The 19,186-nt window shown below is 44.7% G+C and overlaps 1 protein-coding gene across 8 annotated transcripts in view; it reads right to left on the bottom strand.

The window, feature by feature from the left end:
* The window catches only part of WIZ (WIZ zinc finger), a 94,025-nt gene that overhangs the window by 27,413 nt on the left and 47,426 nt on the right, over positions 1–19,186 (bottom strand). For 6 of the 8 annotated variants that reach the window (XM_084838401.1, XM_084838399.1, XM_084838400.1 and 3 more), the window contains exons 3-5: positions 7,636–7,684; positions 1,068–3,622; positions 465–830 (exon numbers count right to left, since the gene is read on the bottom strand). In XM_084838401.1, coding sequence (XP_084694527.1) covers positions 465–830; positions 1,068–3,622; positions 7,636–7,684 — 2,970 coding nt within the window. The remainder of the gene's footprint in view (positions 1–464; positions 831–1,067; positions 3,623–7,635; positions 7,685–19,186) is intronic. The other 2 variants (XM_084838403.1, XM_084838405.1) reach the window with 1 other exon arrangement.

Here is a 19,186-nt window from a genome sequence, read left to right as displayed (position 1 = left end):
ATTTTTAGCTTTGCCATTTTTGCTTCCTTCTCTACACTTTCCTCACTTAAAAAAATAACTTTCTCCTTTTCCCTTCAAAATCCGTTCTTGAAGCAGAACTAGACTGAGCCAGGGATTGAGCAGCCTATGACTTCCAGAAAGCCTTGAGCTCTAGCATCTTTCAGTAGACACTACATGGAATAGGTGTGAGGCGGGGGGAGAGAAGATGGAAATCAGAACACATCAAGGAGATCCTCCCACTGGCACATTCAAGTTTCTATTTCTCCCTCAGTGGGCTCCTACAAAATGTCTGAACCTTCCATTTTACAAAAATCCTTGCACTTCTGCTTATAATTTACAACATACACCATCATTTCCTTCATGTTGTTCCGTAAAGCTTATATTCAGGGAGAGTAAAGGCGGAAGACTGCTTACTTAGGTTAGCACTGTTTCCAGGATGCACATAAAGTTTAAAAACTGCTTACCATCTCTGAAGGACTGCATGGGCTCATCTCCCCAGGAAAGAGGGAATGGGGAGAAAGGTGATTGTGAAATGCTGCATTCAGATATGGGAGTCGTGCTTTTGCCAGGCCTAAACCCAAGCATCTCTCTCTCTTGATTTGGAGATGAAGGATCTGTTCCTAGCGCAGACTGAAGCATAGGGTGTTCTGATGAATTGGCTAGTAGCTCCTTCAAGATGTTAATTGGTGAGATGGTAAGCTCCCAGTTGGTGATACCAAAATCCCTCAGGTGAGCCCTAGCATGGCTGGACAACCCTGCACGCGTATCAAAGCCAGCCCCACAGAATTCGCATCTCATTAAACTGAAAGTACTTGGATCAAAGTTTGCAACTGTGGAAAAAGAGAATAATCAGTGTCATAATAAAACATAAAGTACAGGCAATATACTTCTAGAAAACCCACCCCACCACTAGATCATGTGACTACACACATAACACCATACCAACTAGATATTGCAAGGATGCTGTAACACTTATTGTTGGAAGAGAAAACGGGAATATACATACCCATCTTCAAGGGAATGAAAAATATTTTAAAAAATGAAAAAATTATAAATTGAATACATACTACCTTTTTTCTTCTTCTTTTGGAAGGAAAATTTTTGCTCAATAGCTTTCACTTCTTCTGCAGAGATGAAGTGACGGACATTGTAGCTCACACCCACCCTGTTCAGGTGGCCCCGCACGTGATTGGCTAGGCCAATCCCATTGTGGAACCTGTCAGGACAGTATGGGCATTTCCGCTCCTCATTCTTCAGCATTGACGAATCTGCATCCAGAAGATCATCCAGCTCGAGAGATCCTTCTAGAGAGGAATCTAATAGGAAGACACCTAAGGGAAGGGACTCATCCATTCCAAATTCTCGGGAGAGAGGCGACAACTTTTTCTTGAGAATCTTCATCTTGGGTCTCTTCATCTTTCTGGGATAAAGATTAATCTCATCAACAAGAACAATAGGAACCATCTGACGTAACTGATGCTGCTGTCCCGCTGATGCGATTGGATAATCTGTTGCCTTTAAGGTGCCCCTGAAAGTCCTTTTGAGGTCCAAGGCAGATTGAGGAAGAACAAAGGGCCTGAAGTATCTATTCTCCGCTAATTCTATTTCTGTTGCTAAGGGGAATTCTTCTTCCATACTCCCAATATCATTTGCAGGTAACCATTTGTGCTGCAGTTCTTCTAGCCCACCTGGATAGCTTTTGGCATTCTCTCTCTCAGCCTCAAGTAGCAGTGCTGTGCTTTTATTCTTCATTTGTTTCAGGGCATATGGAGAATATGCTTTTGCTGAGGTAAGAGGGGACATCCCTACAATCTTATGTGAAGAGCTGTGGGGAGCTCTTTTCCTAGCCCGAAACCCGGGCATGGGGATGTCTTTTTTATTAGTGCCATTGTTTTTATTAAGTCTCTGGTGGCCCACTGTAAAGCCAGGGAGAGAATCGTAGTGGGGCATGGTTTCACAGTGGGACTGGGGAAAGAGTCTGTCTGCTTTGCTCATATAATCACTTTCTGAAAGTCGGCCTGACCTGCTGGGGCTGTAGGCATCCCTACTAGTTCCAGGCTGGTTCATATCCGCTTCAAAGGTCTCTGTGTTCCAGGACGGGTGGGAATGAGTATATTTCATGTGTTCTTTTAAAATGTTTTCATTTGGGGCAGGGAAACTGCAAAGCATGCAAGTGCTAAGTCCTTTGTTGCTACTGTGTCCCTGTGTCACTTCAGATACATGCTCATTTGGTCTGAAGTGCCTATATACGTTGTGCATGGAGCTGTCCCGTGGTTCACTACCACCAGAAGTGCCAAACAAGCTCACATTCTTCAATCCTTGATCTTTCCTCTCCCTGACATGCATCTTTGCATGCTGGACAAACACCTTAGAGGAGTTGGTTCCAAATACACATTTCGGGCACTGTAGCCTGGCATCACGACCTTCATCTGGGAATTCATTGAGCTTCTGAATTTCCTCAATGATTTTTTCTCTCGACTCCTGATGGAGTCTCCTGTGCTGCTCTAGAGAACCAATATCCCCAAAAGCCCATCCACACTCATTACAGGTCAATTGACACTGACCTCCAATGTTCTCTCTGCTTTGATCCAGCCCTAGTCCCCTGTTATGTTGAAGCATGTGATCCATCAAGTGTTCCTTCATCTTAAAGTAGATGCTGCATTCAATGCATGTGTACACAGCTGGGTCATCCTCCTGGCTGACATCATCTTTTCCCTGCCCCTCTAGCAGGACATTGCACATATAGGGCCTCGTCTCATCATAGGTGCTGCAGGAAGGAGATTCCACAGACCTCAGAGGAACACATTCCATAGTGTCTCTGGCCCTAACAGTCCAAGGATGTTTGTGGGCAGCAAGGTCTGTTGCTGTCTGAGGCCCTGATTTCTGTAATGTCCAGTCAGCTGTGTTAACAGAACTTACTTCACCTAAATCAGAGTCCGTTGCCTGTCCCCCCTTCCTGGGGGAAAGTGCACTCTCAGCAGCCTTTGCTTGACTCAAGTGAGGATTTAGCATTTTTCTAAATACTGGCAGAGCCAACAAAGAAGCTTCTCGTGCAGACTGTCCCCTAACAGAGAGGTTTGTTGCTGCATCGGCTGGCTTATTTATGTTTCTGTAGGGAGGCCCAAGCCCTTCATTGTGCTCAGAATGCCAGTCAAACCTCTGAAAGCCCTTCTTGTCCACCTCTTGCCTTTTGTCTAAGTGCTCTTTGTTGAAGGCTTCTAGCTGCTTTGGTTCATTGCTATGGTATCTTTCGTCCCCACCGACAGTCTGTGCTCCAGCAAGTGGTGGAGAAGCTTCCACTGCTGCTTTGCCAGGGTCTAAGTGCTCAAGCTCCCCTTCTAGCTGATCAGTATTCATTTGCACAGTTTTGATAATGTTAGGTTCCATTGCAGAAGTGGGCTCCTTTGAGTGAGAAGGATTTCGCCATGCTGCTTCCTTAGAGCTTGCTGAATCCTTCAAACCAGGGAGTCTCTCTAAAGTGCTTTCTTCCTTGGAGACACTACCCATTGTCTCCCGTGTAGAGCAATCCCACAAGACAGCCGTGCTTCTCTGATCTGTGGATCCCCTTGAATCAGCTTTATAACCACGTTTCCTGAACTTTAAACAGTCTTCTGTCTTGGTGCTGAAAAGAACAGGCAACACATATTTGCTGAAGACTGCATATTGAAGTGTTGCTTTTAAAAAGATACACACATTTCTAATCATGGGCTATGAAGATACTATTGCTCCAAGCCACAGTTAGGATCATGCATGCCACTTATCCCCCCACCTCCCCTTGCTGCTGCAAAGAAAATGGATGGGTCAGCACATTTCAAATACGTGCTTCTGCCCATTTCCATCTATAGATCTACTAACAACATTCTTAGAAGAACTGTTCTTCCTAGCTGCAGCAGGAACTGAGGCACGAAAGCCTGCTCCACTGGCTTAGCTGTCTGGGACTGTCTATTGGTGCCTTGTATCCCAGAATTGTCACCTCAGTGGCCATTCTACCTGGTCATTATGTAAATAGAGAGATCTGGTACCTAACTTTGCTTTTTGCTCCTTTTCCTTCTCCTTACTTGTTTCTTTTTGTATTGTGTTGTTTAAATTGTATACTTGAGGACAGGGCCTGTGTCATATTTTAAAGTAGGAAGTCAAGAAATAACCAGAATAACAGGCAAGCATGGCCTTGGTGTACAAAATGAAGCAGGACAAAGGCTAATAGAGTTTTGCCAAGAGAACACGCTGATCACAGCAAACACTCTTTTCCAACAGCACAAGAGGCAACTCTACACATGGACATCACCAGATGGTCAATATTGAAATCAGACTGATTATGTCCTTTGCAACCAAAGATGGAGAAGCGCTATACAGTCAGTAAAAACAAGACCTGGAGCTGACTGTGGCTCAGATCATGAGCTTCTTATTGCAAAATTTCGGCTTAAATTGAAGAACGTAGGGGAAACCACTGAACCATTCAGGTATGACCTAAATCATATCCCTTATGAATATACAGTGGAGGTGAGGAATAGATTTCAGGGATTAGACCTGATACAGTGCCTGAGGAACAATGGACGGAGGTCTATAACATTGTTCAGGAGGCAGCAACTACATCCATCCCAAAGAAAAAGAAATGCAAGAAAGCAAAGTGGCTGTCTGATGAGGCTTTACAAGTAGCTGAGGAAAGAAGGGAAGCAGAAAGCAAGGGAATGCAGATTTCTCTTGAAAATAGCAAGGAGAGACAAGAAGGCCTTCTTAAATGAACAATGCAAAGAAATCGAGGAAAACAATAGAATGGGAAAGACTAGAGATCTTTTCAAGAAAATTGGAGATATCAAGGGAACGTTTTGTGCAAAGACGGGCATGATAAAGAAGGCAGAAGGACAAAGAAGGCAGGGACCTAACAGAAGCAGATGAGATTAAAAAGAGGTGGAAAGAATACACAGAAGAACTATACAGGAAAGATCTTAATGTCCCTGATAGCCATGATAGTGCACTCACGGAACTTGAGCCGGACATCCTAGAGAGTGAAGTCAAGTGGGCCTTAGGAAGCATTACTAACAACAAAGCTAGTGGAGATGACAGTATTCCAGCTGAGCTATTTAAAATCCTAAAAGATGATGCTGTTAAAGTGCTGCACTCAATATGCCAACACATTTGGAACACTCAACAGTGGCCACAAGACTGGAAAATGTCAGTTTACATTCCAATTCCAAAGAAGGGCAATGCCAAAGAGTGCTCAAACTACCGTACAATTGCGCTCATTTCACATGCCAGCAAGGTTATGCTCCAGATCCTGCAAGCTAGGCTTCAGCAGCATGTGAACCGAGAACTACCGGAAGTACAAGCTGGGTTTCAAAGAGGCAGAGGAACTAGAGATCAAATCGCCAACATTCGCTGGATCGTGGAGAAAGCAAGAGAATCCCAGAAAAACGTCTATTTCTGCTTCATTGACTGCGCTAAAGCCTTTGATTGTGTGGATCACAACAAACTGTGGCCAATTCTTAAAGAGATGGGAGTACCAGACCACCTTACCTGTCTCCTGAGAAACCTGTACAAGGGTCAAGAAGCAACAGTAAGAACCAGACATGGAACAACCGATTGGTTCAAAGTTGGGAAAGGAGTACGACAAGGCTGTATATTGTCGCCCTGCTTATTTAACTTATATGCAGAGTACATGATGAAAAACACTGGGCTGGATGAATCACAGGTCGGAATTAAGATTGCTGGGGGAATTATTAACAACCTCAGATACGCAGACGATACCACCCTAATGGCAGAAAGTGAAGAGGATCTAAAGAGCCTCTTGTTGAGGGTGAAAGTGGAGAGTGCAAAAGCTGGTTTGAAACTCAACATTAAAAAAACTACGATCATGGCATCTGGCCCCATCACTTCCTGGCATATAGAAGGGGAAGAAATGGAAGCAGTGACAGATTTTATTTTCTTGGGCTCCAAGATCACCGCAGATGGTGACTGTAGCCATGAAATTAAAAGACGCTTGCTCCTTAGGAGGAAAGCTATGGCAAACCTAGACAGCATAGTAAGAAGCAGAGACATCACCTTGCTGTCAAAGGTTCGCATAATCAAAGCTATGGTTTTCCCAGTAGTAATGTATGGCTGTGAGAGTGGACTATAAGGAAGGCTGAGCGCCGAAGAATTGATGCTTTCGAACTGTGGTGCTGGAGAAGACTCTTACGAGTCCCCTGGACTGCAAGGAGGCCAATCAGTCAATCCTCAAGGAAATCAACCTTGACTGCTCATTGGAAGGACAGATACTGGAGCTGAAGTGCAAATATTTTGGCCAGCTAATGCGAAGAGAAAACTCCCTGGAAAAGACCCTGATGCTGGGAAAGATTGAAGGCAAAAGGAGAAGGGGACGGCGGAGGATTAGATGGCTAGATAGCATCACGGATGCAATGAATATGAACTTGAGCACTCTGGGAGAGAGCGGAGGACAAGAAGGCCTGGCGTGCTATGGTCCATGGGGTCACGAAGAGTCGGACACAACAACAACAAAAGACAATTTTAGACCCTTCATGAAAACAAATACTAATAATAAAAAGGCTGCTTATTATCTAGCTGCGGGGGGGGGGGGGCGCTACTGCAGGAAGTCTGGGGGCCATTGTTGCCTCCCAGCCCCCCTCCCCATGGGCCATACCCCACCACAGGCCCTCTGTGCCCACCCAAAATGAAAAACAAATCAATGTTTTGCTGCCAAAATTTGACAGCAAACCACTCTATAGTGCTGCAACGGTTAAATTTAGCTTGTGCAGGGAGGAAAGGACTAAGCCCCTCTCCATGCACCATGGCCCTGATTCAGACTGGGGTCCCTGCATCTGCTTTGTCACAAAAAAGAAAGTGACTAGTGCTAACCATGCTTTTTAAAATGTATGCTTAATGTAACGTGTCGTTTGGCCCTCATGCTCTCCCATCTCCTGGCCATCGTCCCATCCCATCCCTCCATCATCACTGGGACCTTTTTTAAAAACTGCAGATTTTTATGATTGCCCCTCTGTACCCACTGCACCTGTGCTAATTTCTTTTAGCAGAAGTGACATGTGGATTGCTTGCTCTCCAGGATGGAAGAATAGCAGGCCTGCCTGAAATGAACTATAAACTTCATTAGACTTTGTAATGCAAGCATATCACTCCAGTTCCTTAGCCAATATCACAGATGGACAGGGGAGGATACTTGCGTAGCTGGTGGGACCTACATATCCTCTGCCAAGCCTATATGGCAATGAGGACTAAAGAAATCTAATAATGAATGGTTGAAGCATCATGCTATTTAAAAGCTTGATGTTTAGAGATTGGACTAACACCCCAACCCTATACGCTTTACTTGGCGACAAGTCTCATTGATTTCCACAGAGGTTATTTTCAGATAAATGTGCCTGGGATCAGTGAACAAGTATGTGCTATCAACTGATCCAGTGACCTGAAGAGCAAGCATTTCTGACTTGACTATGACCCACTTCAGAGCAAAGCTAGGGAAATTTTCCAGGAAAGATTACATGGGTGAGGGTGCACATGTTATACTGAATGGCATTATACTAAGCTTGATGTTCCAGTACAAATGAAAGACCTTGGGAACTGGCCCATAAGATTAAAAATACCAAACACTGTAATTCTTCCTTTAGAAATGTCAACACTTACCAGGCTTCCTTCCTGCGACTTGTGATAGAGACAACACCATGAGGCTCATCTGCAAGAGAGAAAAAGTAACGTCAGAGGCCTGACTGCAGAATACTGGGGGTTTTGGTGTAATTCACAATCATGTAATTTTAAAACTATAAAGCTTTCCAAGCAGATGAACCCAACCAGCTTGTGTGTCTTCCTGCGGGCAGTTTTGGATTAGAATGGGATTTCTAAACCACCCTATTTAATCCTGAGCACCAACAATTTGATATATAATCATTCTTGCAGTTAAGCAGTTTAATTTTTTTTAAAAGATTGATTTGGAATAAAGCATCCCCAAGAATCTTTCTTATAAGCAGTCAAAATTATTTGATTGTGCTATGATTTATTTGAGCCATTCCATAAAAATACCAACTTGCTTTCTCTGTAAAGTGAAAAACAACTCTTACACAATGTTATGGATGACCACTATGGTTATAGTGATTTGCCCTGCCTATGCTCTCACAGAAATAGCTATTGTGTGTGTGTGTGTGTGTGTGTGTGTGTCTGTGTACACACAGACGCACACACAAAATTTATTATATGACACACACAAATGCTTCTTCCTTACCTATAGAGAACTTACTGAAATTGTGCTCACCTTTCAGACCAGTTTTGAGGACACAAAAAAATTGCTTATTTTGAAACAATCTTTAAACAGATTTCTCATCAAATTTCAGCAGTAGGGAGACAACTTATTTGATAGTACATTTTGGATTAACTCTCAGAGGAATAGAGGTCCAAACTGAAATAAAATCAAAACCAGATTTGCCTCACAAGCCTCCTTGTCACAGAATCATAGAATAGTAGGGTTGGAAGGGGCCTATAAGACCATCAGGTCCAACCCCCAGCCGCCCCATAAATAACTCTGCAGGACTGACTCCTGTTGTTTCACAAGCAGTAACATGTTAATCAGTGAGAAACCTGGCAAGGTTTGTGGGCCAGTCTCCTCCCGCAATGCACTTCAGGGCATCTTTTCATGGTCAAGAAGAGATCCTGGCCTTCCTCTCTCTGACAACCTTTCAAGTACTAGAAGAGCGCTATCATATCTCCCCTCAGTCTTCTCTTCTTAAGGATAAACATGCCAAATTCTTTCAGTCTGTCCTCACAAGGCTTTGTTTCCAGTCCCCTGATCATCTTTATTGCCCTCTTCTGAACCCTCTCCAGTTTGTCTGCATCCTCCTTAAAGTGTGGCGCCCAGAACTGGACACAGTAACCCAGATGAGGCCGAACCAGTGCTGAGTAGAGGGGAACTAGTACTTCATGTGATTTGGAAGCTATACTTCTATTAATGCAGCCCAAACTAGCATTGGCCTTTTTTGCAGCCGCACCACATTGTTGGCTCATATTCAGCTTGTGATCGACAACAATTCCAAGATCCTTCTCGCTTGTAGTCTTGTTGAGCCAAGTACCCCCCATCTTGTAACTGTGCATTTGGTTTCTTTTTCCTAGGTGCAGAACTTGGCATTTATCCCTGTTAAATGTCATTCTGTTGTTTTCTGCCCAGTGCTCCAGCCTATTACTTTGAATTTTGTTTATATCTTCCAGGGTATTAGCTATCCCACCCAATTCTGTGTCATCTGCAAATCTGACAAGCATTCCCTGCACCTCCTCCTCCAAGTGATTAATAAACATGTTGAAGAGCACTGGGCCCAGAACTGAGCACTGTGGTACCCCGCTCGTTACCTCTCCCCAGTTTGAGAAGATCCCATTGATAAGCACTCTTTGAGTCTGATTCTGTAACCAACTGTGGATCCACCTGTTTCATCTAGCCCACTTTTAGTCGCTCCCACATGGTTCATCTCTAACCTAATTTAGGGGGCTCTATACCCAGAGCAGGCAGAAGATAGATCAGGATGTACTGGTAAATCTCCAGGTTTAATAAAAGCAACAAGAGAAAAAAAAATCCTCCTAAATTACACAAGAAAGCTTTGGGGAAAACAGGAGTAGATGTGTGTGGAAAGGATTTGCATGCAAGCTCCAGTTCTGGTGCTGAAAAAATCCTGGGCTGAGCATGTATTTAGAAGAGGTGCCTTGTTCTACAAATCTATGTACACCTTTCTAAGCCACTATTTTGAACCTGACTCTAGTTAGTGGATGTCAAGGTTTCCATTCAAAAATGAACTTGATCCTACAAACCTAAAGTCTGCCCACCCCCTTATCCTACTCCTTGCGAAGGTTTCCCTTCAAATTCTCTGAAATTGTCTCTTGGAAGCAGAATAACACATAATAGATATATGGAAACTTCTTAGGTTTAGCAAAACATTCCAGAGACTAATGCAATAATCTATTCTAGGAATAAACTCAGAGAATTTGGCTTTTCTTGGTGCAAAAACAGGAATACGGGGACAGGAATGGAGGGCAGAGTCAGAGTACACAAAGTCCTGCTTATAACACAGGAAGGCTATGCTAAAGCACAAATTATGCCCACATATCTTGACTTGCTAGGCCTTACTATGACTGCTGCAAACTATTCTCACTATCTGGCATTTCCAAGTGCTTCACAGAGCGTCCTCTATTATTTTGGCAGCCACCAAACATCTGGCGAGTGCACCCACTGAACCCTTTTGGGGAAGGTGAGAACCCACACACAGCTCTAAGGCCTGGCTCTGGGCCAAAGCGCATTGTCATTTGGCTGCATTCTACAAAATTCCAAGCAAGATGGCAAGTAGTGGCAAACTTTACCTTGCCAGAACCTGACTGCTTGTAAAACGGCTTAAGGAGAAGCATTATACAAGTTGACTATAATTATATTAAAGCCACCTTTAATTACATATCCCACCCTGGCATGTGTGTTTCATATTCATACAGTCCGAAATGGTGGAAGCTTCAGTACTTTTCAACTACTGATCAAAATTAAACAATACCTTATTATGAACATAAGAACATCAGTGGCAAAACTTACAGTGGTTTGTGAGTTATGGCTGAACTGAACACACATAAGCTGGGAAATAATTTTTTCAACTATAATGCCAGCCCCTTTTCAAACCACAGCACACCTTGGGCAAAGGAACCAGCACGTGTGTGACAAGTGACAAAGGGCAGACGCCCACTGGGATGCACACGTGCCTGTCAAACCACAGGGCTCTGGAACCTATCGGTCAACAGCCTGAGTACTCTGACCTGTGAGATATTTCTGCCCTTTTCGCATATCTAATGTTGTGGAAATCGCCCTTTATGGCTGCCTTGTGTGCAACATTAGATATATGAAAATTTAGAGCCCCCATCTTCTGGAAAAATGGTGGCTCACGTTACAGGCAGCACCTTGACAGGAGGAGGAGGAGAAGGGCTTCTCTCTCATCCTCCTCCTGCCCTGTCCGGTGCCGCTGTTGCTGCAGTAGCCAGGATGGGAGGAGAAGAAGGGAGAGGGTATTGCTGCTTATACTGCAGAACTGCGTCATCTTTCTAAACACTGCAACTTTGGGGATTTTCTAGAGGATATGTTGAGGGATCGCCTTGTCTGTGCGGTTTTTGATGAAGCAACACGACGCCTCCTGTCTGACATTTTCAATGGCTCAAGAAAAGCCAGTAATTTGTTTATTTTTTTATTTTATTTTATTTATTTGTTTGTTTGTTTATTTATTTTCTATACCACCCAATAGCTGACGCATTAGCCAGTGAGACTGCTTCACTGTATGTCACAGAACTCAAGAGAAATGCAGAGGATGTAAATGCCATCTGGAGCAAGCAGGCTGAGAATTCTGGGCAGCAAGGTCAAGAGAACGGAGGAAATGCACCCATAAAAAAATCTGTAGATGGGCCCTGGCTTACCCATTCCTTCTCAGGCTGTGGAGGGCCACAGCAGTGCTCTCTGTGCAGATTCAAGGATGCTGAGTGCAGGTTTTCCAAGAAGGGCCACCTTGAGTGAGTTTGCTGTTCAAAATCTGTCAGCACAAGGCCAAGGAACTATAGCAAAGAGTCACTCCACCTAGTATCCCATGAGGTTCATTGTCCACAGGGTGATGAAACTCAACAGCTATATCACATTCAGAAGATCTGAGGCAAGGAACCTCATGATTCTGTGTTGTATGCAACAGTATTAATCAAGGGCCGGAGGTGCAAAATGGAAGTGGATTCAGGGTCAGGGTATCCATAATTAACAGGGACACCTTTAAGCGCATGTTTTCTGGGACCCTTGCACCAAGGTTGAGAAGCCCATCATGCATTCTGCGTGATTACAGTGCAAAGAAGGTTGATGTTGTTGGATGCTACACTGTAGATGTACAAAATGGCTCCTTCCAAGGGAAGCTTCCACTTATAATTGTGGAGGGGCAGCAAAATAACCTCTTGGGGAGAAACTGGTTCTCATCAATAGGAATCAGCATTCAAGGAATTCATGCCCTTATCACAGGTCAGCTTGCAGCAATTGTTAATAAATTTCCAAGGGTACTTTCTGAAGAACTGGGAGAATACAAGGGGAAGACAATGTCATTCCATCTGGATCCCTCTATTGCACCAATCTGCATAACAGCCAGGAATGTGCCTTTTGCATTGCAGGAAAAAACTGAAGAGCTTGAGCATCTCATCAAACAAGGTGTGCTAGAACCAATTACACAGACCCAGTGGGCTACGCCCATTGTGCCAATATTAAAACCTAATGGGAAGGTGAGACTGTGTGGGGATTATAAGTGCACTGTGAATAAGGCACTTAAGCTGCATCCATACCCAGTGCCTGCTGTCAATCAACTCCTCGCTGTTCTTGGTGGAGGGAAGCTCTTTGCAAAACTTGATCTGGCCCAAGCATATCAACAGTTGGTGAGTAAAGCGTCGACAATTCGGAATTTCTGTGGCCTCTGGACTGTTCCAACAATTCATGGAAACCCTACTTTCTGGAATTCCAGGTGTTGTACTTAATTTTAATGATGTCCTGCTCATGGGATCAGCAGAGGAAGAGCTTTCTGAACAACTTCAAGAAGTCCTACATTGTTTTGACACATCCGGCATTCATGTAAAAAAGGAGAAATGTGAAATTGGAACCTCCAGAGTAACATTTTTGGGCTACTGTATTGATGCTTCTGGCATTCACCCCACTGAAGACAAAATACGTGCAATTCATGGTGCACTTGCTACAAAAACAAAGCAGGAGCTTCAAGCCTTCTTGGGACTTCTGAATTTCTACCATGTGTTTCTTCCACAAAAGGCTACCATTGCTGAGCCACTGCATCGCTTGCTGGGAAGAGGAGTTCCATGGAAATGGACCTGCCAGCATGAGAATGCTTTCCAGAATGTCAAACATTTGTTGAGTTCAAATTCTGTGCTTGTACATTATGATGAAAAAAAGCCACTAATCCTTACTACTGATGCTTCTTCTGATGGGGTTGGTGCTGTGCTAAGCCACACATTTCCAGATCATACAGAGGCATCAATTGCTTATTATTCAAGGACTATGTCATCCGCTGAAAGAAACTTTGCACAAATGGACAGAGAAGCCCTGGCTGTTATTGCAGGAGTCAAAAAGTTCCACAACTATCTCTATGGACATGCTTTTGAAATACGCACAGATCACAAGCCTCTTCTAGGAATCTTCTCTCCTGGTAAGCCTAGTCCCTGCATACTATCACCCTGCATGCAGTATTGGAGCATTCTGCTCAATGCTTATGATTATACACTCGTCTACAAACCAAGAAAAGCAATAGCTAATGCTGACGGACTGAGTACTGTCAGATTTTGTTGTACCTCCTCCATTGGAAGTCTTGATGCTAGAAGCCGTTCCTAACCCACCTCTTCAGGTTGATAAAATTGCTAGGCTGACTGCTCAAGTTCCTGTACTGGCTTGTGTTTTAAGTTGGGTATTGAGGGGATGGATGAAGAATTGCCAGAGGAATTTAAGCCATTCAAATGCCGTCAGCATGAGATGTCTGCCCATAAGGGATGCCTGCTATGGGGAAACTGTGTTGTTATTCCAGATAAGGGTCATCAAACCGTCTTGACCACGCAGCATGCAGCTCATCCAGGGATCGTTTGCATGAAAGCATTGGCTAGGAGCTATGTCTGGTGGCCAGGTATTGGCTCAGATATTGAAAAAACTGTAAATGAGTGCAATACTTGTCAAGCCACTGGGGACAATCCACCAAGGGCACCTATCTTCCCATGGAAGTGACCACAAAGCCTTTGTCAAGGATCCATATTGATTTTGCAGGATCATTTCAAAAAACTTCTTGGTTGTGGTAGATTCTTACTCGAAGTAGTGTTAGTACCATCACAAACAGCCGCTGCAAGCATCACAGCACCGCGCCACTTATTTGCAACCCATGGGTTGCCTGATACTATAGTCTCAGACAATGGGACTGCTTTTACATCTGCTGAATTTAAAACATTTGTGGACAAGAACCTTATTCGGGCTGTCACCATTGCACCTCGTCATCCCCAAGCAAATGGCCAAGCTGAACAGATGATGTGGACAACAAAATTCAATTTCCCCGATATTTGTAGGGAACAAATTCTGGGAACAAATTTATTGGGAGACAAATTCTGCAAAACATGGCCCCTCCAGGACATTCCTGACTTGTGTGGCAGATAACTTCCTCCTACAGAAAGTAGAGGAAGGAACTAGAGGATCGGCTATCCTTGACTTGATCCTAACCAACAGAGATTACTAGTGGATAAAGTAGCAGTTACAAGAACTCTGGGGGAAAGCAACCATGTTGTACTTGAGTTCTTGGTTCTAAGGGAAGCAAACGCCGAGTGTAGCCAAACGCGTACCCTGGATTTTAGGAAAGCTGATTTTAATAAACTCAGAACAATTATCAGTAGGGTCCCATAGCAAGCGACTCTAATGAAAAAAGGAGTCCAAGATGGGTGGGAGTTTTTTTAAAAAGGAAATTCTCAAGGCACAATTACAAATAATTCCAACAAGAAGAAAAGATGGAAGACAACAGAAGAAGCCAATGTGGCTTCACAAAAAGCTTAGGGATGACCTGAAAACAAAAAAGGACACATATAGGAAGTAGAAGGAAGGCCAAGCTACAAAAGAAGAGTACAGGCAGGTAGCACAGAATTGCAGGGATGGTGTCAGGAAGGCTAAAGCTAAGAACGAGCTGAGGTTAGCGAGGAATGCTAAAAGCAACAAAAAGGCTTTCTTCAGATACGTGCATAGTAAAAGACATAGTAAAGAAATGATGGTTCAGCTATTAAATAAGGATGGCAAAATGATAACAGATGACAAAGAAAAGGCAGAAGTGCTCAGTTCCTACTTTGGCTCAGTCTTCTCCAGAAAGAGAGTCTATGACCCCCTGGCAAAGATGAAGTACAGGCTGAAGGGGCAGGATTGCAGACTGAGATTGATAGGCATATGGTCAAGGAACACCTAATTACTTTGAATGAGTTCAAATCTCCAGGGCCAGATCAACTGCATCCTAGAGTAATAAAGGAACTGGCAGAAGAGCTCTCAGAACCGCTGTCTATTATCTTTGAGAAATCATGGAGGACGGGTGAAGTGCCAGATGATTGCAGGAGGGCTAATGTTGTCCCTATGTTCAAAAAGGGCAAAACGGAGGAGCCTGGGAACTATAGACCAGTCAGTCTGACATCAATTCCTGAGAAAATTCTGGAGCAGATTATAAAGCGATCAATCTGTAAGCACCTGGAAAACAATGCAGTGATTACTCGAAGTCAACATGGATTTGTCAAGAACAAATCCTGCCAGACTAATCTGATCTCATTTTTGATCAGGTAACCTCCCTTGTGGACTGCCGGAATGACGTCGACATAATATATCTTGACTTCAGCAAAGCATTCGACAAAAAGCCCCATAATATCCTGATTAGCAAACTAGCTCAAAGTGGGCTAGACGAAACAACAATCTGGTAGATCCACAGTTGGCTACAGAATCAGGTTCAAAGAGTGCTTATCAATGGGATCTTCTCAAACTGGGGAGAGGTAACGAGCAGGGTACTGCAGGGCTCAGTCCTGGGCCCAGTGCTCTTCAACAATTTTATTAATGACTTGGACAAAGAGGTGCAGGGAATGCTTGTCAGATTTGCAGATGACACAGAATTGGGTGGGATAGCTAACACCCTGAAAGACAGAAACAAAATTCAAAGTAATCTTGCTAGGCTGGAGCGCTGGGCAGAAAACAACAGAATGACATTTAACAGGGATAAATGCCAAGTTCTGCACCTAGGAAAAAGAAACCAAATGCACAGCTGCAAGATGGGGGATACTTGGCTCAATAAGACAACAAGCGAGAAGGATCTTGGAATTGTTGTCGATCACAAGCTGAATATGAGCCAACAATGTGATGCAGCTGCAAAAAAGGCCAATGCTAGTTTGGGCTGCATTAATATAAGTATTGCTTCCAAATCCCAGGAAGTACTAGTTCCCCCCTACTCAGCACTGGTTAGGCCTCTTCTGGAGTACTGTGTCCAGTTCTGGGCACCACACTTTAAGAAGGATGCAGACAAACTGGAGAGGGTTCAGAGGAGGGCAACAAAGATGACCAGGGGACTGGAAACAAAGCCCTATGAGGAGAGACTGAAAGAACTGGGCATGTTTAGCTTTGAGAATACTGAGGGGAGATATGATAGCACTCTTCAAGCACTTGAAAGGTTGTCACAGAGAGGAAGGCCAGGATCTCTTCTTGACCATCCCAGAGTGCAGGACACAGAACAATGGGCTCAAGTTACAGGAAGCCAGATTCCGGCTGAACATCAGCAAAAACTTCCTGACTGTTAGAGCAATACGACAATGGAACCAATTACCTAGGGAGGTAGTGGGCTCTCCCACACTGGCAGCATTCAAGATGAAGCTGGACAGCCATCTGTCAGGGATGCTTTGACTTGGATTCCTGCATTGAGCAGGGGGTTGGACTGGATGGTCTTATAGGCACCTTCCAACCCTACCACTCTATGATTCTATGAAAAGATGCTCTGAAGTGCATTGCGGGAGGAGACGGGCCTGCAAACCTTGCCAAGTTTCTCATTGCTCAAGATGTTACTCCTTGTGCAACAACAGGAGTCAGTCCTGCAGAGTTATTTATGGGGCGGCATCTAAAAACTTGCCTTGACCGTCTCCACCCAGATTTAGCTGAAGATCTACAAAGCAAACGGGAGCAACCTCTGGATGCTGCCTTCTCAGCTCCTACTCTCTGTTCGTTTGCCCCACAAGATCTGGTGTTTGCTAGGACTGAGATGGTTTCCTTCCTCTATCAATGAGGTCACTGGACCTGCATCATACAAGGTTCAGTGTGCAGAGCGGTCAGTGTGGCATCGCCATGCTGACCAGCTGAGAAGCCATTCTGGCCAGAGTGGGTTGCCATCAGCAGAGGTAGCTGCTGAGGACCTGTGTGGGACTGATGTGTTTTCTCACTGCTGGTTGAAGTGCCAGAACCACTAAGTGATGGGAGCAATACTCCTTCCTTACCTATGGCAGTTACTGAAAGAAAATCATCTGCAAAATCTATACCTACTAGTTGAGTGCAGAGACCGTGCCGTGAAAGGGTACCTTTTCATTGGTTGTACGACTATGATCGCTAACAGGGGGAGAAATGTTATACAGTCAAGTCCAGAAATATTGGAACAAGGATAACTGTTTTGGCAGTTGGCCTCTGTACACCACCACATTGAAGTTGAAAGGAAACACACTCAGATGGGAGCGAAGTCAGGACTTCCAGCCGTAATTCAAGGGGTTTGACAAAAGTGGGGCACTAACCATTCAGTAAATACAGCCAGTGGCATACACACACACCCATTATTAGTGGCTCATAAGTAATGGAACAAGCCAACATCATTTCAAACTTAAGGATCGCCTTTAATACCTGGATGAAAATCCTTTGCAGTCAATGACTGCCTGAAGTCTGGAACCCATGGACATGACCAAATGCTGAGTTTCTTCCCTCGAGATACTTTGCCAGGCCTTTACTGCAGCTGCCTTCAGCTGCTGCTTGTTTGTTTGTGGGTCTTTCTGCCTTCAGTCTTGTCTTCAGTAAGTGAAAACCATGCTCTATTGGGTTGAGATCAGATGACTGACTTGGCCATTGAAGAACATCCCACTTCTTTGTCTTGAGAAACTCTTGGGTAGCTTTTGCTGTATGTTTTGGGTCATTATCCATCTGCAATATGAAGCGGCGTCCTATCAGTTTGGCAGCATTCGGCTGAATCTGAGCAGAAAGTATAGCCCTATACACTTCAGAATTCATCCTGCTGCTTTGATCAGCAGTCAGATCATCAATAAACACCAGGGACCTGGTTCCATTGGCAGCCATACATGCCCATGCCAGAACACTGCCTCCACCGTGTTTGACAGATGATGTGGTATGCTTTGGATCATGAGCTGTTCCTTTCCTTCTCCATACTTTTCTCTTCCCATCATTCTGGTACAAGGTAATCTTGGTTTCATCAGTCCAAAGAATCTTATTCCAGAACTGGGCAGGCTTTTTTAGGTGTTTGCTGGCAAAGGCTAATCTAGCATTTCTGTTCTTGAGCATTACCAGTGGTTTGCACCTTGTTGTGAAACCTCTGTATTTACCTTCATAAAGCCGTCTCTTGACTGTAGATGTTGACAATGACAACATGCCTGCTTCCGCAAGAGCATTCTTGACCTGGCAATGATGTCAGAGAATTCTGCGACGGATCTCGGTGAGGCCGAATGCCAGTGCATTCGGCCCCCGAAATCCATCGCGGAACGGCCTGCCACCCCCCCGCCCCCCGTGGATCCCCCCCGGGACGAGATTTACCTGGGGTGCATGTTCCAGATGGCGGCGGCTCCAGGGGCGGCTTCAGCAGCGGGTCTTCCGAACCGCTGCCGCTGCTGCCATTTGCAGTCTGTGTCTTTTTTTTTTCCCATAGACATGATAGGCTACGTAAAGACTTACGTAGCCTATCACGTCTGGGTTTAAAAAAAAAAAATGCATACGCAAATGGCAGCGGCTACAGCCGCCGCCATTTGCGTTCCTTATTTTTCGCCATCTTAGTCTACGTCAATATTTACGTAGACTAAGACGAAGAAAAGAAAGGGGAACGCAAATAGCGCCCACTACGCTATTTGCGTTCCCCTTTCTTTTCTTTGTCTTAGTCTACGTAAATATTGACATCAACTAAGACGGCGAAAAATAAGGAACGCAAATGGCGGCGGCCGTAGCTGCCGCCATTTGCGTACGCATTTTTTGTTGTTGTTACCCAGAGCCCTCCGCAGCCGGAAATCCGGCTGTGGATGGCCCTGGCCTGGACCTGGCTGGCTGCTCCACGGAGCTGCAGCGGAGCACAGCCGGCCGTCGAGGATTCTGGGGGGGAGGACAGGATCGCCACCCCCCCGTCGATTCCAGGGGGAGGGACGGAACGCCTCCTCCCCACACCATGAACAGAATCCGCGAAAAGGTAAGTCACTTTCGTACATCCCTAGACCTGGCTAGATGTTGAGAAAGGGTTCCTCTTCACCATGAGCAGAATTCTGCAGTCATCCACTTTAGTTGTCTTCCGTGGTCTTCCAGGCCTTTTGCTGTTGCTGAGCTTGCCAGTTAATTCCTTCTTTTTCAGGATGTTCCAAAATGTTGTATTGGCCACTCCCACTGTTTTTGCTATCTCTCTGATGGGTT

This window comes from Heloderma suspectum, chromosome 2 (assembly GCF_057233095.1).
Source record: "Heloderma suspectum isolate Gila_16-S chromosome 2, 16-S_ref, whole genome shotgun sequence".
Lineage (NCBI taxonomy): Eukaryota > Metazoa > Chordata > Lepidosauria > Squamata > Helodermatidae > Heloderma > Heloderma suspectum.
Note: the sequence above shows the minus strand (reverse complement) of the source record. Positions and strands in the feature narration are given on the sequence as shown.